Below are 26,914 nucleotides of genomic sequence, written 5' to 3' on the forward strand. Positions count from 1 at the left end.
TACAGTTCCTCATGTTGTGATGACCCCCCAACCCTAACATTTATCCATTTTACAGATGGAGAACACTGATGCAGAGAGTTTTAGGCGACCCCTGTGAAAGGGTCATTCGACCCCCAAAGGGATCGCGACCACAGGTTGAGAACCACTGGCTTAACCCATGATAGCGTCACCCTGGTGTTTGTTCTTAGACTCCAAGAAAACTTCCCTCCTTGCCATGCGGTTACCCAAAGCCTTTGAAGTGCCTTATTTGGGCATCTTCCTGTCCATGGCCTTTTGGTTTTCCCATCCAGCGATCAAAGACCATTTTAACATGTAGGTGTGATGCTGCTAGTTTTACAGTACAATTCCATCACAGTGGCCAAAAGCAGGAAGAAGCGGAGCTCATCTCAAGGCAGACAATATGATGCCTATTCTGGCAAGGAAGCAAATCTTCTTTCACCCGTGTGCTGCACATGTGTTTATGCAGTCACAGACACAGTAAAGTAGGCGATGAGTGGAGATAGATCTAATAATCGCATCTGAACCACAAATACAGCCCTCTTAATCTGACTGCAACCTCTGCATTATGAATTGCTCTGTTGCCTGCATTTCTGAAACATAGCAGTCAGGCAAAGAATTTTCAGATGGAACGGTGTTGAAGTAGATTTCAGATTTCCCTGTCTTAACATGTTTCTGTGCATGTATACATACGTGTAAGCAAGTCTGTGTGAAAACCACCACCATATAACTGCTGAAGCTTCTCAACATTTGCTACAAGAGCCCACGTGCCTATTCACAAGGTGTAAGTGCTTAGAGCACATAATGAGTTGGTGTGCTGTTAGAATGGCCAGCATTCTGCCTCCTGGACGAATGTTATTTGACTTGAACTAAAATGAACGGAAACAAAAGAGAGGGTTGGATGAAGGGATGCTGGTTTTCTTAAGGGGAGGGGTATCTCATGACTTTGAGCCATATATCTAGTGCTAAAACCATTCTTCATTCCCTTCAGAGCCATCACACTGGAGAACACTCTTGTGATCTTGTCGACCGTAGCACCTGATGCTGGAAGGTACTATGTGCAAGCTGTGAATGACAAGAATGGAGACAATAAAACCAGCCAACCCATCACACTAACTGTGGAGAGTAAGTGCTGCCTGGTGTGAAGTGGCGAGACCTTTGATTTGTTTCTGGTGTGCTGTTAGAGGCTGGATAGCAGTGAAAAAAATTCAACAGAAGTGTATTGTCGAAGGCTTTCACGGCCGGATTCAACTGGTTGTGGTGGGTTTTCCGGGCTATGTGGCAGTGGTCTGGTGGATTTTGTTCCTAACGGTTTGCCAGTATCTGTGGCTGGCATCTTCAGAGGTGTATCACAGAGGGACAATACATTCATGTGATCGGCCACTTGCCACACTTCTAATCAGAGGCGTAGCTGGGCCAAACTGCGCCTGGTGCGCAGTGTGTTTTTTTCCACCCTCAGCCTCCCCGTTCCCCTTCCCACACTTACTTTAGTTCCTTTTCTTTTTCTAATACTTTTTTCAGGCTGAAAAAAGCGGCCTCTTCACAGTTCAGGCTAAAAACTGCCTGAGGAACTATACTTCCCAGGAGACCTTGTGAGCCCCAAGGTCTCCTGGGAATTGTAGTTCCTCAGACTTATTTTTGAGCCTGAACTGTAAATAGGCAGCTTTTTTCAGCCTGAAAAAGTACTAGAAAAAGAGAAGAAACTAAGGTAAGTGTGGGAAGGGGATGGGGGTGCGCGGGGGGTCCCAAGGAAAAGGGGGACGGGTCGGGGGCAATTTTCCACCCCCCCAGGTGTGCACCCTGTGTGCGACGACCCCCATTCCCTTGCCGCTCCACCACTGCTTCTAATGCTATTAATCACTTAACCTAACACTCCTGATTGACAAAGTTTTTTTTGTATGCCTGTACTGTGTTTTCCTTCAGATCAACCCTTTGAGGTAGGTCAACTTTAGTCCTATTTTGCAGATGTTGTTGAGAGTCTGTTTTCTTGCACAAATTCATGCAATTAATCCATGTCAGAGCTGGCACTTGAATGGTGACTCCCACATCCAGGTCAAATCTCTTCACCGAATCCCACTCATTCTGCAAGGCAGAGGAATGTATCTCCTCTGAAAGAATGAACAGCCCAATGACCAGGGCATCAGCTGGTGCTCTGTTAAAGTATTCCACTGCCTGTTTGTATGGCTCAGGCAAGTCACTTATAATGCTGTTTTATGCAGAATTATTCCAATCTGAATCCAGTGTTTTCAGTGGGCTTAGACTAGAGTAATTCTACAAAGTATCTCTGTGCCTCAGTGCTCTGTTCTTGAGCATGAGAGCCTTTTGCTGTCCTGGACCTGTGTGAGAATATATAAAGGATCATAGAGTCCTAAAACGTTAAGATAAAAGCTGAGTTTATTTGGAGAGCCACAACCAAATTTGAGGAGGGCCAAGGAGGTAGTTTCAATCTTGCTTGTTTTTCATGTAGACCGAGAGGTCCCTGAAGCTCAGCCTGTCATCGGCATCTCTTTGCATCTGGCTTCCCCATCGCTTCTACAAGCCCAAATTTAATTTGCAGTAAATCTCTGGCGAAGCTTTGGCTGGTGCTGACTAAACATTTCTGCCCGCTCCGAATTTATTTAGACACTTTGGGCCGTGGCTGCGAGCGCTGGGAGACTCTAATTACATCACCGTTTGAGGCCTCTGTTTCTGCTTCTCATGACATCCATACAGTCTCTCTGCTTCCTGGGTACTTGACTGCAGCATGGAGCATATGAAGCTGAATTAACGAAGCATCCATAATATGCTCTCCCAAGAGACTTTCAGCCTGCATGCTGACAGTGTCCCGGCCACCCCCACATCCAGCTCTCAGTCCCTTGCTATTTAAATCCTCACTCTCCCTCCTTCTTGGTCCAGGCCTTCATATACCCTCTGTAGTTTTAGGCAGAGGCATAGCTCCAAGGGGGAAGGAAGGTATGCAACTCACTGGACACGTGCCCCTGTGGGGGTGTGGCAAGAGCGTTCCGGGGCATGGTGGGGGCATTCTGGGGCATGATGGGGATGTTCTGGAGAGCGACAGGGGCGGAGGATTCACCGGTGCACTGGATGCTTCTCCCCTTTGCTACGCCTCTGGCTTTAGGAAAGTCCTTCAATTCATTATCTCTCTTATGCCTTATATGTCTCTCTGACCCCAGTAGTCTTATTGCAGGACAGCCCCAGGGGGTATCTACTCATCTGCTTTTCTTTTATGAGGCCTTAGCTACTGTTTGTGGAAGACTCAGGGGAAGGGGGTGTTGTATTATTCATGAATGGCAATTGGGTTTCAGTCCTTCTGCTTTAATTATTGCTCTGGCACTATCCCCTGGATGTTGCTTTCCCAAAGCTGCACTTCATCCAATCCTACAGATAGCTTAATCCTGTGGGAAGGTCCTGTTGCTACCCAGTCACAGGATCTTACCCACACTCAACTTTGTCATTCTCCACAAATCCAGTCCTTTTGATTCCTGAGAAAGAAATTGATGTTAGACTTCCAAAGCAGAGTTTGCACAATGATGAGACAGAGGCAGTTGCTTACTGAAATACAGAGTTTACTTACTATAAGGGTAACTTGGAAAACAAAACAAGAAATATCTGTCTAACTAGCTACCCTGTTTCTCCGAAAATAAGACATCCCCTGAGAATAAGACATAGTAGAGGTTTTGCTGAAGTGCTAAATATAAAACATCCCCCAAAAGTAAGACATAGCAAAGTTTTTGTTTGGAAGCATGCCTGTCGAACAGAACACCAGAGAATGCAGCTGTGGAGCGGAAAAATAAAACATCTCCTGAAAATAAGACATAGAGCATCTTTGGGAGCAAAACTTAATATAAGACACTGTCTTATTTTTGGAGAAACATGGTAGCTCCATTAGCTAGCTCCTGCTTAACAATTACATGGTGTGGCGTTCCCGCTCCTCGCCCGGGCCCTTTGGGCGGCATATCCTTCCCTCCTACCGTAACCTGGGGGTTGGTCTCTCCAGACGGTGACTCTCGCAATTGGCCCAAGGGGCCAAGAAACAACTGCGCCCACAGGACGCCTGGTGCACGTGGCAACCCTTGCCCACGCCACCCTCCTCCTAGCAGGTCTCTCTGCCTTCCTTCCCCTGGCCGACTTGAGGGTTCACACCCTCCCTCTCTCTCTCCCTTGTTGATTCACAGGGAGAGGAGTTTCCAGGGGTTTGCCTCTCCCCTGCGGCCTCACAGGGAGAGGTGTTTCCAGCCTGTGTGAAAGCCTCCCACCCTGTTACTGCACAGGGTGGGGACCAGCCTAAACAGTGCTCTAAATTCTGGCAGGGGGTCTGGGCTCCAGGGTCCTCTTCCCTCCTTCCCACCATTGAGCTGTCCCTTTCCCTTGTATGTTCACACCACCACCCACATTCCCTGCTGCTGCGGCAGCTCCTGACTTTCCCTTTCCCACTTCCTTATATCCCTTCTGCCCTTTCATTTCTCTCCCTCGTCCCAGCTGCTTCCCCAGCCCATCTCCTGCATCTGCCTCAGCTGTAAGCGGGCAAGTCCTGCTGGGCCTAAAACTCCTCTCTTCCTTGCCTTCCTCTTTGAACAAGGCCTCCACCGTCCCTGCAAGAGGCTCCTCTGCAGCCTTCCCATCTCCCACGGTGCCAGCCTGTGCGTGACCCAGTGGGGCAAGTCTGGGCGCTGCGGCCGCACCTAGACACATGGCTAACAAGCTACTAGAGAGAGCATGTGCAGAGAGTAACAAAGGAGATATATCTATTGCCTACATGCAGACCTGCATGACTATTATGCCAGGTCTGCTTGACCAATAGGGGTCAATTATCTGGTCACTGATTTCTGACCTCACTGACTAATTAGCATTCACAAAATTAACTCCTTCATTACTGGATTGTGTGACTGGCACTTGCCAAATCCCAACAGAAACGCAAAATGCCACAAGCACACACACTATGTGTTGAAAATATTATAATAATAAACAGAATAGTTGACATTTTGCAGCTTTTTAACAGCCCCTCCAAATCTATCTCTTGAGATCTGGTGGCTGCAGATCTTCTGGGGTTACAACTGATTTCCAGGTGACAGAGATCAGTTCTGCTGGATCAAATGGCTGCTTTGGAAGGGGAACTCTGTGGTGTTATACCCCACTGAGGCCCATCCCCTCTGAAACCCCGCCTTCTTCAGACACTGACCTTCCCCTCACCCCCAACCAAAGAAATCTTCAGGTATTTCCCAAGCTGGAGCTGGCAACCCCAGGCAGGCCTCTTTACCCTGCTGAGCAGTAGGGTTAGGTTGTCAATAATCCCTGCTCACATGTGGCTGTTGCTTCTCCCAGTTTCAAGTTTACTGGAGACTTGTCCTAATTCTTCAGTCCTGGCCCATCACCCCCATTCCTGTGACACTTCAGAGCCTCCCCTGAACAGCATCTCTGGAGTCGTTAAGTTGACTTTTTCATTTAACACTCCTGAATTCACTTTCTCCTGTAGCTCTCAGATCTTTGGGAATAGCCTTGATCTCTGCCTCCCAGCAAAGCCATGAAATCCACATGAGTCGGCCCTGTGATTCCTTAGCCCCTCCGGAAGATGTTTACTTCACAGCTGTTTTATGTCTCCCGGACTTGGTTTTATATCCCCCCTCCCCTTTCTTTGCCCCATTAATCTGTAGTGCTGTACCTCGGTGAGTAATAAACACCATAGTGCATACCTTTATGGATTCCGCTATATCAGCAACCTTGCGATCCCAGCCAGCACATGGAGGGGAGGAGGGGTGGCTTTATCACTGCAATTATTTTACTTTATGTACTTTTCCTGTTGCTCTTTCTGCCATTTCTGCTGCTCCGTCTCATGCATTCTCCATCCCTCTCTATTTCCATCTCAGATGTCACCTGCCCATGCCCAGGTAGGGATGGGGAGCAAGTGACAGATCTCAATAGAATTTCATGGTTGAGATGGGTACAAGATACGAGAAACTGAAAACTGTGGTGCTTTGAAGGAAAAGCTTAAAGACCTATCTTGTGAGAGCTCTAACATGGAGTGGGCTGTGGTTCAATGGTAGAACATCTGCCTGGCATGCAGGGGTGTAGCTGGGCTAGAGTGCTGTGATTTGCACTCTGGCTTCCCCCTCCCCAGTGGCGCCCCCGGCAACACCCCCCCCCCCCCACTCCCACTTACTTTAGAAAACCGAGCAGGCTGGAGAACAGGCCTTCCTGTTCTGGAGGGAACTACATTTCCCAGAGTCTCCTAGGAAATGTAGTTCCCACCAGAACAGGAAGGCCTGTTCTCCAGCCTGCTCGGTTTTCTAAAGTAAGGGGGGGCGCCACAGGGGGGCCGACGTGATTTCCCCCCACAGCGGCCCCCCTACAGTGCTCCCCCCACACCCCTATTGGTCAAGCAGGAGACCCTGGGAAATGTAGAGGGGAATCACGCCGGGCCCCTCTGCGGCACCCCCACGCACAGGGGGAGCCGCAGAGGGCAGGGGAGGGGGAGGGGAGTTGTGCCCCCCAGTGACCCAAATTCGTGTGCCCAGTGCATCGCGCACCACCACCACCACCACCACCACCACCACCACCCCCCATCCCCTGGGAGCTTCGCCGCTGCTGGCATGCAAAGGAAGCCACGTTCAATCCCTGCCAACTCCAGCTAAAATGACCAGGTAGGTGGTTATTGGAAAGGCTCTGCAGTGTGGTAGCCAGTGTGGTAGCCACTGAGAGTAGAGAATACTGAACTTGATAGACCAATGAACTGGCTCAGGTTAAGGAGACTTCATGTGTTCTCCTCAGTCTTGGCAATCTGTTAGAAAAGTCTGTGAGTTCCATCACCGTGCAGTTAAGAAAGTTCTGGCTCCCCAACCGCCAAGATAATACTCTCTATCTGCGCTTTATGGAAGATTAGCAGCAATGCTGCAGGTAGAAAAAGAAGCATAGGTGGGCACCACTTGAAACATGAGGGGCATGGAGAGCACATTAGTACACAGACTTCTACTGTGCATGTCTTATCACTTTTGCCACCAAATGGGAGCCCAAACAGGGTGGAGCCCTATTGTATACACTGGTAGATAAGACAGGCAGGGAGACTTTGAGAAAATTAGTGTAGCAGCGAGTAAGAAGGAGTTGGGAGCCTTGGCAAAAGGGGAGGGGGTGCAGAATGAGTGCTGTTTTGGGTTCCTATTAATTGCCTGACAGATCGGCCAGCCGGCTGCCCATTCTTGGCCTGCTGGTGTAAGTGAGCTGATGCTGTCCTGCAAGGGAGAATTCGAAGGAGTCCTGCCAATTTTGTGCCAAGGATGAGAAGTAAACAAGAAGGCCAGAGGGCAGTGCACTGCGGACTGCCCAATTTATTTTGCAGTTTACTGCCTGCATCGTGAACTTTTATTCTGCTTGTGGTAGTTACGAAAAAGGACACAGAACCAGGCAAAGTACTGAAACCCCATCTCCTGGCTATTAAAAATCTAATTCAGAAACGTCTCTTTTCAGATTCTGAAAGTTTTCAGGCATAATTACTGGTACTAGAAACCAGGCTTTGCAGCCTTTCTGTCCTCCCGCCAAAGTATGATATATGCATAGGTTTGAAATTAGGGCTGAAATGGGTGGAATGAAGATCATGTGGATTTTCATCCATCTGGAAAAAGTAAACTGCATATGTGTGACTTGCCTTTTATAGATGGATGGAAATTCATGGTCTTTCTTTCATCTGTTTGGCTCTTAGTCATGGGTGCATTTTGAGTATGCTGGTGATTAGGACACGGAAGACACTGGGTGCAGGAATACTGAGAGGCCCTCCTGCACATGCAAAATAATGTACTTTCAATCCACCTTCACAATTGTTTGCAAGTGGGTTTTGCACACAGTAAAATCCAGCTGCAAAGTGCATTGAAAGTGGATTGAAAGTGCATTATCCTGCATGTGCGGAAGGGGCCAGAGTTTGGAAGAATAGTGCGACTATGCTGGAAGTGACAGCAGCATAGCAAATAGAATATTGGAATATTGGAAAATAGAATATTGGAAATCTTAACCAATGTGTTGCGATGTTGGATGTTGATTTCATTCAGTATGGTTGTGGAAGGTGGGCGTGCCAAGAAATAATTGTGGATTCTTAGTAAGTTGAAGAGAAATGGTGAGCCTTGGGCAAAGGGAGTAGAATGAACCCCAACATTTTGAATACAAAAAATACCTTAACTGAGATAGCTCCACCTTGCTCCTGGTGCACTCAGCTCTCAGTGGAGGAGGCAGCATTTCTAAAGGACCAGTTTGCCTTCTGCATGCACTACAACTTGAGACCACTTCTGTTTGGTGTCAACATCCATTCCTTTCCTTTTGCCCTCAGATGTAGGTGGCCCAGCAGATCCCATTGCACCAACCATCATTATTTCACCTCGCAACACTAGTGTAATTGCCGGCACCTCGGAGGTGATCCTGGAGTGTGTGGCCAATGCCAGGTAAGTCTCTGCCTGATTGCCACGCACTTGTGATTCTTTCGTTGTTGGAAGATATAGCTGTCGTGACTGCTGGGATTTTGAAGATAGTCTTGTGTTTATTTACAATCCTTCTTCCCAATAGAACAGGGGTCTGCAACCTGTGGCTCTCCAGATGTTCATGGACTACAATTCCCATCAGCCCCTGCCAGCATGGCCAATTGGATGGCCAATTGGCCATGCTGGCAGGGGCTGATGGGAATTGTAATCCATGAACATCTGGAGAACCACAGGCTGCAGACCCCTGCAATAGAACATCCAATCCAGGAAGTTTTCTGTCCTGGCCTCTCTGATTTTCCGGGAGTGGACTAGAGCATAGGTTCATGGTGCAAAACTATAATTTTGGAAACAACCTGCTTGAGGGTTGTGAGGTAGCCTCTGCTAGCATTCGAGTGCCACAAGGATCTGGTGACAATACAATCTGCCGGTATGCTACAATAGAGTCACTCCTATAAATGAGAAATGTTTTCAAGGCAACAGTGGTTGACACCAACAGCCCCTTCCCATGACACAGATTTCACACCTGTAAAAATAATTTGATCCCTCCCACCAGCTGTGTGTTAACACTCATACTCGCAAAGCCAAAGTGGAATACTGGATACGAGTTCCTTCAGTCTGTAAAGACCTTTAGTTGGTTAACCAATAACGCTGGGTGCTTGAGAAAGGGGGTTCCATCTCACAGACTTCCTTGTTAACCAGGCCGCTCATCAAATTGCACATCATCTGGAAGAAGAACGGGGTGCCCGTGTCAAGTGGCATCAGCGACTACAACCGGCGCCTGACCATCCTCAATCCCACTTTGAGTGACAGCGGCTACTATGAATGCGAAGCTGTGCTGCGAAGTAGCAGTGTGCCTTCTGTGGTGCGGGGAGCCTACCTCTCTGTGCTGGGTAAGCATGGGAAGGGGTCCATGCGGTGCCATAATCTCAAGGGCATATTAGAGCTGTGGGTGTGTGAAGAACATATACTTTGCCAGCAGAAGGCCCCAGGTTCAATCCCAGGTGTCTCAAATGCTCTAAGATAGCAGGGACTGGGGAAAATACCTCTCCTTGTCAAGCAGGGTAGGTGGTAATAAACTGGATTTGGTGTGCAACAGCTTCATACAATTAGAATGCAATGAGTCTAGAACTTTAATGTTTGTTCTGATATTGTTGGATATTGAAAACCTGGTCCAAAATTGTTGGGGTTGAGAGGCATGCAACACCAGTATTTGTGGGAATTCAACTGACAGTTTAGCTTGGAAGAAGTTTGGCTAATCCTATAACTGGGTTTTGTGTTGTAGAGCCACCTCAGTTTATCAAAGAACCAGACAGGCACATCACAGCTGAGATGGAGAAGGTGGTACAGATTCCTTGCCAGGCCAAAGGTAATTTTCTCGACTTCATTTCCCAATCATCCAGTTTAGCTTTTCCTTGCAGACCAAGTCAAGGCAGTTAAACTTGAAATTTGAGCAGTCGTCCTGCTAGTTACTTGGCAGTTATAATAACTAGTTTACCAACAAAATTATACCAAGGCCCCTTCCACACATGCAGAATGATGCACTTTCAATCCACTTTGCAGCTGGAGGATTAGCAAAATCCACTTGCAAACAGTTGTGAAAGTGGATTGAAAGTGCATTGTTCTGCATATGCGCGAAGGGGCCTTAGATCCTTTCACCGTTGTGAAGGGGTGGGAGAGGTTCTCGTGCCGCTGCTCTGTTTTTCTTTGTTTTAAACCTGCCAGAAACTTAAGAACACTTCTGCCCCATTCCATTTCAAATACAATCTGTACAAAACAAATGTGACATATGCTGACAGCGGCCCAAGTCTGCCGATGACCTAACAGCCCCACGCAGGATAGCAATTTCATACGCAGCTGAAATATCAGCGTGTTCATTTTCAGCGAAAGGAGCGGAGCACCTTGAGACAGCTCCGGAGCTGATGAAGAAAGTCCGAGTTTAAATTGCAAGAGATGAACCTGGGTTTAGAATTAGCAAGCGTTTTCTAAGAATAGCCTGGCCAGGTTGTGGATTTGCCAAAGGAAAACGTGGAGGCTTCAAAACTGATTGATCTTAAAAACAGGATGGTAAACATCTCGGAGGAGCTGCATTCTTGTCTATTTGTTCCTCCTGTGCTGCAGCACAGACAACGAATGTTGATGCCCTGTGGCAGTCCCCTATTTTCTCTGGTTTTATTGCAGCTCGTCACAAGATTCTGGGTTTAATTCAGATTTGTTAAATTCAAGTTGTGACATCATTTCAGTCAGTGATGAATTTGTTTGAATATTTGAACACGTACTTAGAAGCAGAAGGAGCAGGGCAAATAAAGCCAGTGTGATGTAGAGATATTAAAAAGTCGGACAAAGACTGGGAGTCTCAGATTCTCCACTCAGCCATCACGTAGTGACCCTGGGTCAAGTCACACAGGAGAAAATGAAAGCATCATGAGCCATGAACACCCCTCTGAGCTGCTTGAAAGAAAGCAGAATAAATATGACAGGGTATTTCCCCACTTTTGTTTATAAACTTTTCAAGTTCCGCCAGCTTTAGGCATCCATTGCCCCAGTTGCTTTTGGGACATCCCCAATCTTGGGTTTCAAGCTTAGTGGCAACAGGTATGTTTTCTGAATGTGCTTCTTGGGAGCAGAAAAATGTGCGGGTCTCTAGGCTTGTGCAAGGAGGGAAGCTCTGCGGTAGCTAGCAGTTAATTAAACGCAGAGAATCACAGACAAGTACTATCTCAGGACTCCAGGGATGGGAAATCTATTGGAAAGGGAAAGTGGGGTATAAAAGAGTTAATCTTCCTTTTCCCTGTTGCCCTCTAATGGCCAGACTTTGCATTGCAGGTGTACCTCCACCCAGTATGTCCTGGTACAAGGATGCTGCACTGCTTGAAGTACAGAAGCTCTCTCGTTTCCAGCTCCTTGCCAATGGGAGCTTGCAGATCAGCGGGCTGGTGCCAGACGATACGGGCATGTTCCAGTGCTTTGCTCGCAATGCTGCTGGCGAGGTGCAATCCTCCACGTACCTAGCTGTCACCAGTAGGTCTCATTAAGTGTTTTGGTTGTAGGTTGCTTTGGAGCCCTTTCCCTCCTGCCTTCTGCCCCAGTGTTCCCTGCAGGACCTCCCAGTCCTGGTGCTGAGCTGCCAGAAGCAGAGTTGATAGTCATAGAGCTGCATTACAAGAAGCAAAGAGGAGAGCCAATAGTAAGCCAATAGTGGTTGAGATGCTACAAAGAGCTAGATGGAGATCTAGGCAAGGATCTTGCAAGGCACTGCAGTAGTATAACAGTACTCACTCAGGGACTGGTCCTCAGGTCCATTCAACAGAGACAAGCTGGTCCAAAATGACAGCTTTTATTCACGAGTAAATCTTACAATCATCAGCGTTATCTAGCATGCAAGAACTGGGAACTGAAACCAAAAGCTCCATCCAATAGAGCCAAACTAGTAATAGGGAAGGAACAGAGTGTTCCATTACATACATTATTCCATTACTAAATATACCACAGCTGCAAGAGGGAAGGGGGGGCGGCTCTTACCTTAACAGAGGATCATCCGTTTGCAAAGTGGAAAGGGAGTTGGTGGTGGTTTTCTGCGTGGATCAGGTGGGAGTAGGATTGACTGAAAAGTCTCTCTGTGTTTCAGGGAGCAGGATGGTTATTTTAAGAGATTTCTTCCACTACCCTTTTCTTGCCACCAAGTCACAGATGACTTACGGCAATTTCTCTGGGTTTTCAAGGCAAGAGATTTGCAGAGCTGGTTTGCCATTGCCTGCCTCTGCGTATCAGCTGTAGATGTCCTTGCTGGTCTCCCATCTAAAGACTAACCAGGGCTGATCTTACCTAGCTTTCCAGGTTTGATGAGATCTTTATAGCTTAGGCTATCCAGTTCAGGGCTCCACTCCTGTAGCTCTGCTAATATGATATTTCTGCACTGTGAGAGCTATATAGTGCCTTTGCCCAGTTCCCTAGTATTCAGAATCATTCTGAATTGTAGAAGAGAGGGTCTAAACCAGGAGAATGCAGACCACAACCAAGTGCTCAATACTGGCAGAATACCACTTAAGATTTGGATCCTTGTTTACAGCATTTTCAAACTATTTTTCAGCTCAAGTATTGCTTCATGGGAGAGCCCGGAGAAATTGGAGGGAGGGGAGGCAAAAATAACGTGCGAATGATTTGACAATCTAGAACCCATACCATAGGCATTTCACTTTCCTTTCTGCTGACCACAGGCATTGCACCCAACATAACCAAAGGCCCTCTGGACAGCACTGTGATCGACGGAATGGCTGTGGTGCTCACCTGTGAGACTTCAGGGGCTCCTAGACCCGCAATCACCTGGCAGAAAGGTAATAGGAGTGCAGGAGAAGCTTGTGCAAAGAGACGTGACCAGGCACATAAATAAGAATCCCTGTAGCCCATTCCTCGATGCTGTGATCTCAGTGCACCTGCTATACATTAAGATACAGCATGGACAGTCCTTTCCAGCATCCACATACAGAGAGGCAGGTTTTTGGCTTTGGCCACCTATACTATAGTTCAAAGAGTTGCTTTCAGAAAAGCTGGCTTCATCCCAGCTGCAGCTGCAGATGATTTGTGGCATAAGGAGAAGGAAACAGAACACTGTGTAGAAAGGAGAATAGAGACTATTTCAGAATACTGGTCCAGTTACCTGTATTCCTTTCCCAGTCTCTGAATTTATGCCCCAGCTCCCTGGCAACTGGAGGAGTAATTCAAGGTGATTCAGCCCTTGATTTGGAGAAGAGGCCACATAATCACTACTTGAAAATCTCATAAGATGGCACAGGGCTAGCTGTGACCCACAGCCCATTAGTATCGTTACCTTATTCTTCTGTGCCAGTGGCCCTCAACTATCCAAACTGGTGCTCAGTCCTTACATAAACCCCTCCCCATACCCCAGGTCACTTTGGAAGTCAAACCAAAATGTGTTACAGAATTGTATTATTATAGGCCTGCTAAATTTCTAAAACCAGTAAGAACTAATGTGACTTTTAGTAGATAGTGGATTTATCCCACAGAGACCCAAATGCAAATCTTTGTTCTGCTATAAAGCTCACTGGGTGAACTTGTACCACTCAGTCATGATTTCTCAGGCTATTCTACCTCACAGGGTTGTGGTGAGGATAAACCGGGGCGTGAAGAATTTTGCCCTGAGGTCTTTGGAAAGAGGGTAGGATAAATGCATCAATAATAGAAGGAGGGTTGGGGTTCACAAATATATGTAGAATGATGACACCTCTTCCCAAGTCTTCAGTTCCTTTCTCCAGAAAGATGGTGCTGCTTGTTCTGAGGTCATCAACACTGGTGCTTAGGACTTCAGAACACACTGCGGTGGAGATCCCTGACACCACAGACCAAAGCCACTGAAGGCAAGTCATAGACCTAATGACGAACTCTTCCTCTTTCCTCTGCAGGGGAGCGAATCTTGGCTAGTGGCTCAGTGCAGCTTCCTCGTTTTACACTGCTGGAGTCAGGCAGCCTCCTGGTCAGTCCTACGCGGATCTCAGATGCCGGCAGCTACACTTGCTTGGCCACCAACTCCCGTGGTGTAGATGAGGCATCTGCTGAACTTGTTGTCTGGGGTAAGGTGGTTCCTATATTGGCCTCCTATCTAATGCACCGGCTTTGTAGGCTGCTGGCAGGTCCTAGGTATGGTGTTACAACTAGATAAGGCAAACGGTCATTTCAAATATTGCCTAGACAGGAGTTGGGGGGAAATGTGTGAAATGTTGCTTTATTTGTATTTTGGGGATTGTCAGGACTCAACAAGACACTCAGTTTTGAATGCCAATTCCTAGCTGTGTTTGCATCATAAAAGCTGTGGGAAATGTGCTGAAAATAAACAGGCGTTTGAGAGTCAAAGGGCTGATTCAAACACATTGCTTAGTAGTTGGTTGTTTGATTGTTATGATGAAACTGACTCCAGAGAAGTTTGAGATGACAACAGATGAGTTGAAAGTTCTATCCATGCTGCTAGGACGGTGATAGCTTGTTCACACATGCAAGTCACGAGGTGATGAAAACATATGGGTTGAATCAGCCTTGTATGTGCATTCAGAATGATAGATTTCTCTTCATTGTGCTGGTGATACTTGCTGAGGTTTTTTTTCCCATACAAAAATGGGATGCTTCAGTAAATTAACACAGAGACCGTTGTAGGTTTTCTGTGCTGTGTGGCTGTGGTCTAGTAATTTTTGCTCCGAACGTTTTGCCCACATCTGTGGCTGGCATCTTCAGAGGCATGTCACGGTAAGACGTGTTTCTCTCTGTGGCTCATCTTACCATGACATGCCTCTGAAGATGACATCTATAGATGCAGGCATAACATTAGGAACAAAAAGTACTAGATCATGGCCTCACAGGCTGGAAAACCCACAACAGCCAGTTGATTCTGAAAGCTTTCGACAGTGCAAAGTTAACACACACTTTTGCACAATAGGTCTGAACAGAAGTCTCACACTCTCTGCCTTTCTGCCTTTCTTGTTTCCTGCCTTATTTCCACCATTGCATCCATTCACAGAGATAATTTGTTGATTTCATCTGCTGATATCTTTCAGCAAAAGCTGAACCTGGCTTTTGCCACAATCCAAGAGTCTGACTATTGTATGATCACTGCCCAGGATTTTTCACAAACCTAAATCCGGTTTATTAGAGGCATATTGGCAAAATAATACAAATGCAAGATGCATTAAGAAACAAGATTTTAAAAACCTCATCCTGCAATTCCAAAAGGAGGAAGAACAAATAAAACAGAATATATACACACACTTTATTTTCCAAGTCAATTTACAATGTATCCAAGGACCAGTATATGAGGTCACTGATGTATGTGGACTGTGGGCGTCAAATTTGTTTTACGTGTATCTAGTCCCTTTCAAATTTTTAATAGAAAAATTGTAATTAGGTCCACTTTGCAGGCAAAGGTGAGCCACTGCCCCCTTCTGGCTGTCTAAGAAACAATACCCTCCCTAAAGAACCTACATTTGGACAAGCCTGCTCAGGGAATCTGTGGGTGGATTAAGTAATCAGTTAAACTTTTATCTTACTCCTCGGCCCTTTGGGGAAATAGGATTCACAAGGAGCTGTTCACATCGTGATTAGAAAAAAAATAATCTTACCACGTCTAAGCTTTTCCTCCCTGCACACTTCTATTAAGGGACACACAGATTCCCTAGATACACAGACTAGTACATCACTTGCATCTGATGAAAATGTCTTCTCTGCAGTAACTGACAAGTGGTGGAGCTTTTGAGCAGATTTTGTGAATAGGAGTGAATGGCTGAGTTCATAACCAGTGATCATTGCCATTTGTGGGGGAGGGATTGTGCTCCCTTTATGATACATGCCTTGCACTGTGAGCTCTATGTATTTGCCTTCTCTTTGTGGCACTCGCTGAAGTCTCAGTGGTACCAGTTGACTTGGGGGGGCGGGGGGACAGATGAGTGAATGATCTTGCTTTGCAAGCCTGTAATTTTTTAGATTTGTTAAAATCTCCGGACTTTTTTGTGACAGTCACGATTTCTGCGTGAAAAGGGAGTTCTTTGAACCAGGAAGCCAGAAGGCTGATCACCGGCTTGGCATGGCGACTGTTGCCCTGACTGAGCCTGGTGATTTCTCTCTCTCTCCCTCTCTCTCCCTCTCCCTCTCCCTCTCTCTCTCTCCCTCTGTCTCTCTCTCTCCAGCCCGGACACGCATCACCAACCCCCCTCAGGATCAGAGTGTCATCAAAGGCACCAAAGCATCTATGACCTGTGGAGTGACCAACGATCCCAGTGTGGTTGTCCGGTATGTAACAAGTTCTGTTCTATATGAGATGTGTGAAGGGTAGAGGCTGTACACAGAGAGGGGGTCTTTGGAGTACAAGGTGGGGAAGGAGGAGTGGAATAAAGGCACACAAAGAGCAATCTGTTCAGAGGTGTAGAGATACTAAATGGTTGAGGTAGATAACAACCGCGGGCGCCAGTGTGAAAACAAAGTCATGGAAAAGATTATTGTGGATAAAAATGGTGTGCCTTCAGGATCAGTTTTAAACGTTCTTATATGTAGATGAATAGAGCTTCCTTTGAAACGATCCTGAATCCTGTTTTCCATGACAGGGTTTAAGACCGGGACATGTGAAAAGGGCTCTAAGTGCCTTTGTTTCGGTGTCTCCTGCAAAAGACAGGCGATCTCCTGGCTTCTGCTAACATGTCTTCATGCAAATTCAAGCCTCTCTCTTTGTACAAATTATGTACTGGGGAAGAGGCCAAAACCTGTCACCTGAGAATAGTCCATGTTGTGTTTAGCCCAATGCCTATTTGAGATTTGTGGCCAGGGTTTTTCCAACTACTTCTTTACATGCCTCAAGAACTCAGACATGTAAAAGAAATGAGAGGAGCCCCTTTATAAAATCACAGGCCTCTGTTGCCACCTGCTGCCCACCTTAGCAATTGTGCTGAGATAAAGCAGCGCTATGTTCTCTCACTGGGGTGAAGGAAGAATATCATGATGCATCTGACTCCTGAGCCCCAGCTATAGCCTTGTGCAGGGGTGTCTGTATGGTATGGAAGACAGAGGGCTGGATTAGGATCTCAGGGGCCTGGGCTCAGCTCCCCCACTCAACTGTGAACTTTGCCAGGGGGCCCTGAGTCAGGCATTTTCTCTCAGCCTAGCTGACCTCACGGGTTTGCAGTGTGGATGTAATGAGGAAAGGGAGAATGTCACCTGCTGCCTCTGAGCTCCCTAGAGGAAAGGTGGGATGAAATGGGATCGACAGCCTAGCTGGCTGCTTCAGCTGACCTCCCATTAATCATCCGCCGCAAAGCTACTTGCTTAAAACTTTCACGCAGACAAATAAAGGCCTTGTTATCCTTTTCATTACGAACAACCAAAATAAAACCAAATCCTATGTAGAGTTTGAGATCTCCAGAACTCTTCATCAGGTGGGATGTTTAAATGAGGGGAGGGGGGTGCTTCAAGCCCCCCCCCCCCCCCCCCCCGCTTGTAAAAAAGAATTTCCAGCCTGGAGAATTCAAGACTTTGTACACTGTTCTGCATGGGTGTGGATTTTGTTCCTGTTGTTCGTCCTAAAATTAATGGCTTTTCGGGGGAATATTTCTTTGGACTAATGTGGCTATCTGTAACCCCAGACAAACAAGTGTGTCCTCCAGCACACATGCTAAAAATCATGTTTGGCAGAACAAACAGCTGCAAATTTTTAAAAATACCAGTAGCCCTCACAGACTGCAGATGCAATTCATTATTTTGAAAGCTGAGCCCCTGGCACATGTGTCTATGGCAGAGGCTGCTACAGCGCAAGGGAGGCTCCCTGTTTGGCTCTCACTGCCACTGTGGATGCAGAGACATTTTCAGCCACAATGAAGCTTCCACACAGGGATTTTCACTGTGCTTTCCCTTCACACCCACCATTCCCTCATTGCACCTCTAATGGGCATTTTGTGAGTTTCTTTTAAATTGGTAATAGGAACATTGTTACAGTGATAGAACTCCTTAGTGCTATATGTACTTGATGGCCCTTGGGGTCTCTTCCAACTCTATGATTCTACGACTGATACACCAAAAATCTGATACACCAACTCTATGATTCTACGACTGATACACCAAAAAAAAGCCTGCTTGCATGAAGCTTGCTTGCTTGCATGAAGGCAAATAGCAATGTTTGCGAGTGGACAGCTTCAGAAATTCTTCCCATCCGCTTGAGGGCACATTCCCAGTTCATTCCACGCATTGTCCAGGCCAGTCAGATGTCTTTGTTGCCTTGTATTATCTGCATGTGCCCAACCAAAAAGTTTTTCAGGGGAAGATCAGTAGAGGTGGTCAAGCTATGTTAGGGTGCTTGTCTTTGTTTCTGACTTCTCCTCAAGCAAGCTATATTTCTTTGGAGTTTGAAAATTGAGCGTTGGAACTCTTGGGCTTCAATCTCAGTTTGGAGAGGTGGGCGGGAGGGGGGGGAAGTCATGGGGGAAACAACCTCAGTCACATGAAGAGGCCAGGCTCTGTCTCACTTTCTCCTCACAGGTTCATTTGGGAGAAGGACGGCACAGCATTAAATGTGGAGAACGTGCCACGCATGCGACTGGACAACACGGGGACTTTACACATTGCCCAGACCTGGTCAGGCGACATTGGCACCTACACCTGTCGGGTGGTGTCTGCTGGAGGCAATGACTCTCGCAGTGCCCACCTACGAGTCCGGTAAGGCCCAACTGTTAAAGACACCTATTATCAACTGCCACACACCAGGAGAGCAACAAATTCAGGTGCAGGAATAGAAAGGAGGGCAAGGAGCGAGTGGGGCGTCTAAGCAGTTTTTCACATGTCCTCCCAAGTAGCGCACTCGTTCTGATATAATCGTTGCAGAAACAACCTCCCCTTATTGCCCTGCTAGGCCTCTCTGCTTGTCAGAGGGAAATCTGTTGGAGGTCCTTGGCCCGCAGGATATCCGACTGGCAACTAGGAGGGCCAGGGCGTTTACAGTTCTGGCCCCTATTTGGTGGAATAAGCTCCCGAGTGAGATCAAGGCCCTGCAGGATCTGAATTGTTTCCGTAGGGTCTGTAAGACAAAGCTTTTCCACCAGGCATTTCCATCTGGCCATCCAGCCTGACCTGATTGTTATTCTTATTGGCCTTCCTTGGGCGTTGCGGGGAGGGAGGGAAGTCGCCATCTGAGCTTGTTTTATTGGTTTTATGTATTTGAACTATTTTATGACTGTTTTATCGTTTGCCACCCTGAGCCTGGATGGATGGATGGATGGATGGATGGATGGATGGATGGATGGATGGATGGATGGATGGATGGATGGATGGATGGATGGATGGATGGATGGATGGATGGATGGATGGATGGATGGATACTTTTCTGCAAACTGATCACAGACATGGATCTCCATTAACTTGCCCTGATTTTGGATTTATTGTACAATCCTTAACTATAGCTTCAAATACCCATGACATCCCAAGCCCCTATGATTTGCCATGCCTTTCACAGGCATGCCCAGCATCATGGCAGCTCCTTTAGCATGGTTCAGTCCCATACTACAGGGGCACAAGTGTGAACATATAACTACACACGTCTTCCCGCACAACAGACCCATTCAGTCAGCCCTTTCCTCATGGCCCCATTATTTCCCTGGAACATGGGGTTATAAAACTTTAAATCAGCTCTTATACCCCTGGGTGAGCATGTAATACCTTTAGTAATAGTTGCTCCCAGTCTGTGAGTGGGCACAGGCATTCTAACCTAAAAATATATTGCAATGTAGGATTTTCTGTTCTGGTAGCTGATAACCCAGGAAAATGCATAGCACTGTTAACTGAGCAGAAAAGGTAGCCCCCAATTATCTCTGCACCCCTACTATTTCCCATAGTACCCTGGACTCTTACCCTGTTTTCCACCAGTTACAGCATGTAATTAAACAGGATGCCTGCTACTCAGAGATTGGTAACCAGTCTAGCCATGACAGCATGCAATGTGAACTAGCGCCTGTGGATCTCTTCACTTTCCCAACGGGTAACACTCTTGTCTTTGGGGTTCTGTTGCCTGATAGCTTCTAAGATTGGTTTCTTCTTTCACCCTCCTCATCAGGCAGCTCCCCCATGCACCAGAAAACCCCATTGCTGCGCTGAGCATGGTAGAGAAACGAGCCATCAACTTAACATGGACCAAGCCCTTTGATGGAAACAGCCCACTGCTGCGTTACATCCTGGAGGTCTCTGAGAACAGTAAGGCACAGTATCTTCCTGCCATGCACACGTGTCAGGGTGCAGCCAGAAGCTTGGGATAGGCAAATCTGGGCTGGGGTCCCATCACAAAGCTGAGGGGAGACTCTGTGGGAGTGGGAGGTGATGATGGACCCTGGAATGCTTATATTTCTCCTTGGACTTTTTCCAAGGCTGATTCCAAGGTCCTTTTGCAATCTAGTACACCTTAGCAGTTTGTGGTGTTTCGCTTCCAAGCTTTATACCTGCTTTTTATTCTATAGGCTATATTGAGTGCTGCTGAATTGTAAGAAAACCTGGTTTTGCCCCACATTAGATGGAGATCCAATGCACCAAAAAGGGCCTCATTCCTCCCTCTCCATCCATCAGTAAGGCTTTGACTGTGTGATTTGCTTCTCATGAAAGCTGCATAGCTTCCTCCATTCCCTGATGCTTCTTTAAGTACCATTTGGAATCAAGGTGCTGCTGAACAAAATCCAGTTCATGAAAACTCCTGTATAGAGGAATCAGCGCAGGGACACTTAAAAGAAGTGGGGAGGAATTGAGCCTGCCCTTCATTTTTCTTTCTCCTTTCTCACTTGCTCCTCTTAAACCATTTCCTCTGTGCCTGGCAGATGCTCCCTGGACAGTGCTGATGGCCAGTGTAGACCCTGAAGTAGTCTCAGTGCTGGTGAGAGGCCTGGTTCCTGCCCGCTCCTACCAGTTCCGGCTCTGTGCTGTCAATGATGTGGGCAAAGGCCAATTCAGCAAGGACACAGAGAGGTGAGGTGGGCTTACTGTAGACCAGAGGGGCTGAACGTGTGATGTAATTAGTGGGGGTAGAGGGAGTGGAGTTCATGGAGTTGAGGGTAGGAATGAACTGGAGTGAATTCAGCAGTTCGGGGGCTGGACTGTTTTTGGAGAGAAAGGAAACAATTTTAATAGGTGGAGAGTTACTCCAGCATGGCATATTGGTTAAGAGCAGTAGTCTCTAATCTGGAGAACTGGGTTTCATTCCCCATTCTTCTTCATGAGCAGTGGACTCTAATTTGGTGAACCGGGTTTGTTTCCCCACTCTTACACATGAAGCCTGCTGTGTGACCTTGGGCTAGTCACAGTTCTTCAGAGCTATCTCAGCCCCACCTACCTCACAAACTGTTTGTTATGGGGGGAGGAAGGGAGGGAGTTTGTAAGCCACTTTTGGACTCCTTAGGGCTGAGAAAAGTGGGGTATAAATCCAAACGCTCTACTCTCTCCAACTTAAATTTATGTGATAAGGATGAATGTGTCCAAAGCAAAAACCGTTTTAAGAACAGTGAAACCTCATGTTACGGTGAATTGTAGACAAAGTACAGTGTGATAATGATAGTCAGCCAGATGATTAAAATGTGAGCTCCTTTTGATTTTTTTAAAAAAATGGTTAGTTGATAAGGTTGTATCTTTCAGCATCACTCCACTATGTAGAGACACCAGCTTTGTCTGAGGAGGTGTGGTTTTGCTGTTTTTACTATTGGCATGGCCACTACCCAGTTTACACACAGGGATGCATTCAACATGTTATGGCATAATCCTATAAAGGGTCTAACCATCTGCCCTATTTATTCTATCGAGGTGCTTGTAAAAGTGAAAAAAATGTGTTCACAAAATGAGAAGCTGGCTGCATATGTGCACAGAGCCATAACTGGGCACTTACTGTGTCATGGCTGAGTTTGGCATTTCCTCATTACAACTGCTTGAGATTTTAACCTGATTCAGGACCAGCCTTGGGACATGCCTCTGGCATCACTTTCTTTCCATTAGGGTTTCCCTTCCTGAGGAACCGCCCACAGCACCCCCACAGAATGTCATTGCCAGCGGCCGCACCAATCAGTCCATCATGATCCAATGGCAGCCACCTCCAGAGAACCACCAGAATGGCATCCTCAAGGGCTACATCATCAGGTAAGCAAGCAAGAGCACCGTACCAAGTTTCCAGTTCTGCTTCCTCTGAATGAATCCCAGGAGCTTCCTGGAATCTCCCGAAGCCTGGTAAGAAATGGTGAAATCAGAGGATGTCCTACATGGTACAAACACCCCCTACTGCTGTCATAATTAATTCTACACTGATATTTTATACGTTGTTCCCTTGGCCAGATTTTGCCTGGCTGGTCTTCCTGTTGGCTACCAGTTCAGAAACATCACCAATGCCGATGTCAACAACCTGCTGCTGGAGGATCTGATCATTTGGACCAATTATGAGATTGAGGTGGCAGCATACAACAGTGCTGGGCTGGGAGTCTACAGTTCCAAAGTCACTGAATGGACCCTCCAGGGTGGTACGTTTTCTGGAGGAGGAAGGGGGGTGGGTGGATATCTTTCCTTGAGAGAACTGATTTGGTTACAGTGGCAAGCCCAAACGATTAAAAAAAAACAGCAGTAAGCCTAAACATGTAGCGTCCTGCCAACCCAAGCTTGTCATATTGGTTCAGCTGCTTGTCTGGAACACTGCAGATTTGGGATTGGTAGAATCTGTGTATGGGTGTGCTTAGGCTACTGCTGGCAAGAGGACAAATGCAAGCTCAGTTCATTAGGATGCAGTACCACAGTGAAAACCCTTAATTTTAGACGTGGATCTAGTGAGCACAAAGGGGGGCTTATAGCCAGGCAGATGGTGTGAACTTCAGTGCAAGGACATAGGTAAGGGGGTGTTCACCGGTTACCCCCCCCCACATTACATGTCTGGCTTGCTTGAGTGCCCCCTGCCCCCTCGCAGGATGGGGCTCCGCCCCCGCCAGCCCCTGCTTGGAGAGGGGGCTCCACCCCCCTGCCCACCCACCCCCACCCCCACCCCCACCCGCTCAGCCAGCAGTCCCTTCTGCCCTCCCCTCCAGGGAGACCACAAGAGGCCTTGGAGAGCTGCTTCTATAAGCACTGAGGCCGGGAGGGTGGAGATCAGGGGGTGGGGCCATGCCCCCACCTGCCCCTGGGGGATGGCCCTGAAGCCCCACTCCCAAGAGACTGCCCCCCCCCGGCCTCAGAGAGATGCTTTTATAAGCACTGAGGTGGGGGTGGGGCTTAGGGAGGCGTGGCCACACCCCCAGGGGCGGGTGGGGCATGGCCACGCCCCAGAACCCACACCATAAAAACTCTATACCTGTGTCACTGCTTCAGTGTCTCCATATGCCATTGTACCCAGCTCTCCATCCATTCCAAGTGAGTTGCTTCCTTTTTATTTCCTCTCCCACAGTCCCCACAGTGTCTCCAGGAAATGTACAGGCTGAGGCTACCAACTCTACCACCATACGTTTCTCATGGAACCCACCCAGCCCCCAGTTTGTGAATGGCATCAATCAAGGCTACAAGGTAAGATGAAGGCAGGCAACCTTTCATAGTTTTCTCTGCTTCTTACTGTAAGCCTTAAGTTGTGCCTACACCCCATATGCTAGGTCAAAGCCTTTTTTGAGTGTTTATGAAAGAAAGCAGACAGGCACAGCTGTGGTTCCAAAATTGATCTCTGTAGGTTCCAAAATTGTAGGTTCCAGAATTGATCTCTGTGTGGAGGTAAGTGAGGATATGGACTTGCCACCATACCCTTTTAACATCAGTAGGTGGTTCTTTTGCCTCAGGAAGGCTAAACAGGTCAGAATGAGTATAAGATATTTCAGGCCTTGCCTTGACAGGCCCTGTGTTGGCTTTCTTTTTCCACAGCTGATGTTTATACAAGATGGGAATTTATACTCCTGATTCCTTCATTGCCTGGAAGTGTTTTTGCTTTGTGGCCTTGCTTCATGAAGGGCCAGGTGCTCCTTTTGTTCCCTGTCTGTTTTGCTATTTCTCTTCATTGGCTGTTTTAGGGGGATTAGTCATTGTATGGTTTTGTACTTGGGCCAGCCCTGTCAACTCTTTCAGGAAGAGGTACCTTGTCTGTTGCATGCAGATATTCAGGGAGGGTGCAGGGTCTAGTTAACAGTGTGCCTACATGCAGCCCTCTTTTCCCTGCACAAAATACTGAAGTAACCATGAAGAAGTTGATAGACCTGCCGTAATGTCCATTCACTTCTAGTCTCTTTCCTTTCATCCCATATCTATCTAACACAATATACATTACATAATTTCCTAGCTAGCCATTGAATTAGACTGCCATTCTTTATGTAAAGAAGCCATCGTTGTGGCTGCAGTTTCAACGTATGCCTTTCATTATGAGAAAGCTATTGGACACATTTGCTCCAAAATGAAAAGGCAGTTTAATTAGAAAGGTAAAAGAAATTATTCCACTCTTCCCTGATGAAGTGTCACTATCTTTAACTTCATCAGCTTCTAGATAGAATAAAATCAATGGTACTGAAGCCCCCAATTTCACATTTCCATCCTTTATTATCTTGGATGATCTTACTTAACAACTCATGGTTATTCCATAATTGGCCTTTTCCCCCAAAAAAATACTTTTTTAAATAAAAAAAATTATTCTCATGTTTCCAAACTTATTTATTAAAATATTTTTACAAAGATACAACATTTACTTGGGAGCTTTGCCTTGTGTGCTTAATTTCAAACTGTAATTAATTCAAATTCACATTAATTAAATTGAATTAAAACATTAAAACTTGTTTCTTAATCTACGCCAAAGAAGTTCAAGAATTTAATTGCCACCAAATGAGATAACCAACGTTAAGAAGGATACTTAACATACTTATTAAATGCCACTTAGTAGTTTTGATTAGTATTTTTGGAGGCCTAATTAGTATCTAATTAACTTGCTATAGGCTATCTCACACCGTGCCGATTAAACACCCAAACATCCTTGAATGTAACACCATGACAAAGTAGCTGATTATGCATTGTTATCAGTGTCAGTTAATCAGGCAGATTGTGTTGAATATTTTTTTGGTTGGCTAAGTCCACACATTTATTAAAACTCAACTATTCCTTTTTTGCTATTAATTGATATTTCAACAACACCAGATAAAAGAGAGGAACTGAGTGGAACAATTTAAGACAAGCAGGGTACCTAAACACTTGTCAATTTTTTTAAAAAAAATACTATTCTGATGTTGTGAACTTTGACTCTCAAAAGTTTATGCCCCTAAAATCTAGTTGGTCTCTGAGGTGCTACTGGACTCTAATCATTACTATTCTCATTACTGTTAACCATTTAGGCAGTCTGTTAGCTTTTCAGCCTGACATGCTGTTCATTGGAGAGGGAGGCTGCTCTAGTGCTTATCTTATAGACAAGTCAGTTGAGAATGGAAAACAACAAGCCTTTTCCAAGTTGCAAAGAGACTGCCTCCCACATCCAAAACGAGTGCATCAGTTCATAATCTAGAACATTGTGACTGATGTCTTACAAGCAGATGAGCCACTCTTACCCTACTACATTCTCCTGGGAAAGGAGGGCAGAGTGCAGGGTGAAGTGAGTAGTTGTGATATTGCGATAAAATGTTTTCACCCCAGATTCCACAAAGGCAACTTTATTCCCAGATGCTGGCTGTGTCTTAGACCCTCTTATATCCCAGGCTGCAGGCTGCATCTGGCCCATAAAATGAGGTATCTCTGCCTCCACAAATGTATATGAAGCTTTGGGCTATACTATGCTGGACTGGTATCCAGGCAGTATTTGTGTTCTCTGGTTACTGTGATGCAGAAGGTGTTTTTCATTATCTTCTTTCAGCTTCTTTTCTGGACCCAAATAGCATCTCCATCACCACCCCAAGTCTTAAGACCCAGCTGTACATGCAAGCTGCCAGCCGATGACTGATTCCTTTCCCCTTCTGCACATAGCCCTCCCTCACAACAGCAATCACCAGCCTTTAATCCCAGCAAGTTTCTTTCCATGCGTCTTTGAAGAGTTGTAGATAAAGGAAAGACAGATCAGAGGAGCTGAAAGCCAGAGGAGAGGATTTTTGAAAATCTCACATGGCTCTCAAGCAACTCTTTGAGCAATAAGGCAGAGGAGATTGAGGCTAGACTCAGAAACATATAGATCTAACCAAAGGTTAAACAGACATGTGAATGTTCTTCTGCAACTTGCCAGCCAGTGTGGAATGCAGATATTTGCAGGGGTTGAGGGAAACCACTGAAGACCTTGCTATTTGGATTTTCTACAGGGAGACTCCAGAATTACAAGATAAGTTCATTATATATGGAAACTAACTGAACTCTTGGATGCCTTTGCATTCTCCAAGCAACTGTTATGCTAGGATTGCTCTCATCATGGCTCTTGATCTCAGCATGTCCATTTAGCATGGCTGGTGGGATTAGCTAATGTAGAGTTCCCCAACCTTTTTGAGCCTCAGGCACATTTGGAATTCTGACTTGGCAGGGTGGGCACAGCAACAAAATGGCTGCTGCAGGAGATGAAGCCAGTCACAAAATAATTGCCTTCAGCAATATCATGCAGATCCTTGTGCTGTGGTGGCGGCTGCTGTCAAAGCAACATTTAAAAAATCTAAACAGCCAATCAGATCTCCAAGTCAATCGGAAGTATTGTTTGGCCAAAGCCCTACCTGGCCCATCACTTCCTAAAAACACTTGGTGAGTTCTAGAAAAGCTTTTGGCAGACACTGTGGTCCCCATTGGCACCATGTTGGGGACCTCTGACTTAATGATTTTCCTAAAAGTCTTAAATATACCTCTACACCTAACTCCAGTGGCATAGCGTCCATGAGGTGGGGGTGGGGGCGTGATGCCCCCAGCAGGAGCATGGCATAGCATTTTGGGGGTAAGGTGGGAGTGGCCGGCACCATGGCAGGGGCACAGGACGTGCGTGCCACGGGCGCAGTTTC

At 46.5% G+C, this 26,914-nt stretch overlaps 1 protein-coding gene and 1 long non-coding RNA gene across 4 annotated transcripts in view; one reads left to right on the forward strand and one right to left on the reverse strand.

Moving 5' to 3' along the window:
• Positions 1-26,914, forward strand: part of SDK2 (sidekick cell adhesion molecule 2) — a 409,110-nt gene that overhangs the window by 327,249 nt on the left and 54,947 nt on the right. For all 3 annotated transcript variants that reach the window (XM_048488576.1, XM_048488577.1, XM_048488578.1), the window contains exons 5-18: positions 989-1,122; positions 8,306-8,417; positions 9,153-9,343; positions 9,736-9,819; positions 11,277-11,471; positions 12,668-12,784; positions 13,871-14,038; positions 16,139-16,241; positions 18,474-18,650; positions 20,041-20,177; positions 20,789-20,936; positions 21,954-22,094; positions 22,287-22,468; positions 23,380-23,495. In XM_048488576.1, coding sequence (XP_048344533.1) covers positions 989-1,122; positions 8,306-8,417; positions 9,153-9,343; positions 9,736-9,819; positions 11,277-11,471; positions 12,668-12,784; positions 13,871-14,038; positions 16,139-16,241; positions 18,474-18,650; positions 20,041-20,177; positions 20,789-20,936; positions 21,954-22,094; positions 22,287-22,468; positions 23,380-23,495 — 2,005 coding nt within the window. The remainder of the gene's footprint in view (positions 1-988; positions 1,123-8,305; positions 8,418-9,152; positions 9,344-9,735; positions 9,820-11,276; positions 11,472-12,667; positions 12,785-13,870; positions 14,039-16,138; positions 16,242-18,473; positions 18,651-20,040; positions 20,178-20,788; positions 20,937-21,953; positions 22,095-22,286; positions 22,469-23,379; positions 23,496-26,914) is intronic.
• On the reverse strand, positions 7,762-26,142 carry LOC125428452. Its single transcript, XR_007243837.1, has 3 exons — positions 26,132-26,142; positions 9,996-10,102; positions 7,762-7,794 (listed from the first exon to the last, which is right to left on the reverse strand). It is a non-coding gene; the product is annotated as an uncharacterized LOC125428452 (long non-coding RNA).

Source organism: Sphaerodactylus townsendi, linkage group LG03 (genome assembly GCF_021028975.2).
Source record: "Sphaerodactylus townsendi isolate TG3544 linkage group LG03, MPM_Stown_v2.3, whole genome shotgun sequence".
NCBI classification, from domain to species: Eukaryota; Metazoa; Chordata; class Lepidosauria; order Squamata; family Sphaerodactylidae; genus Sphaerodactylus; species Sphaerodactylus townsendi.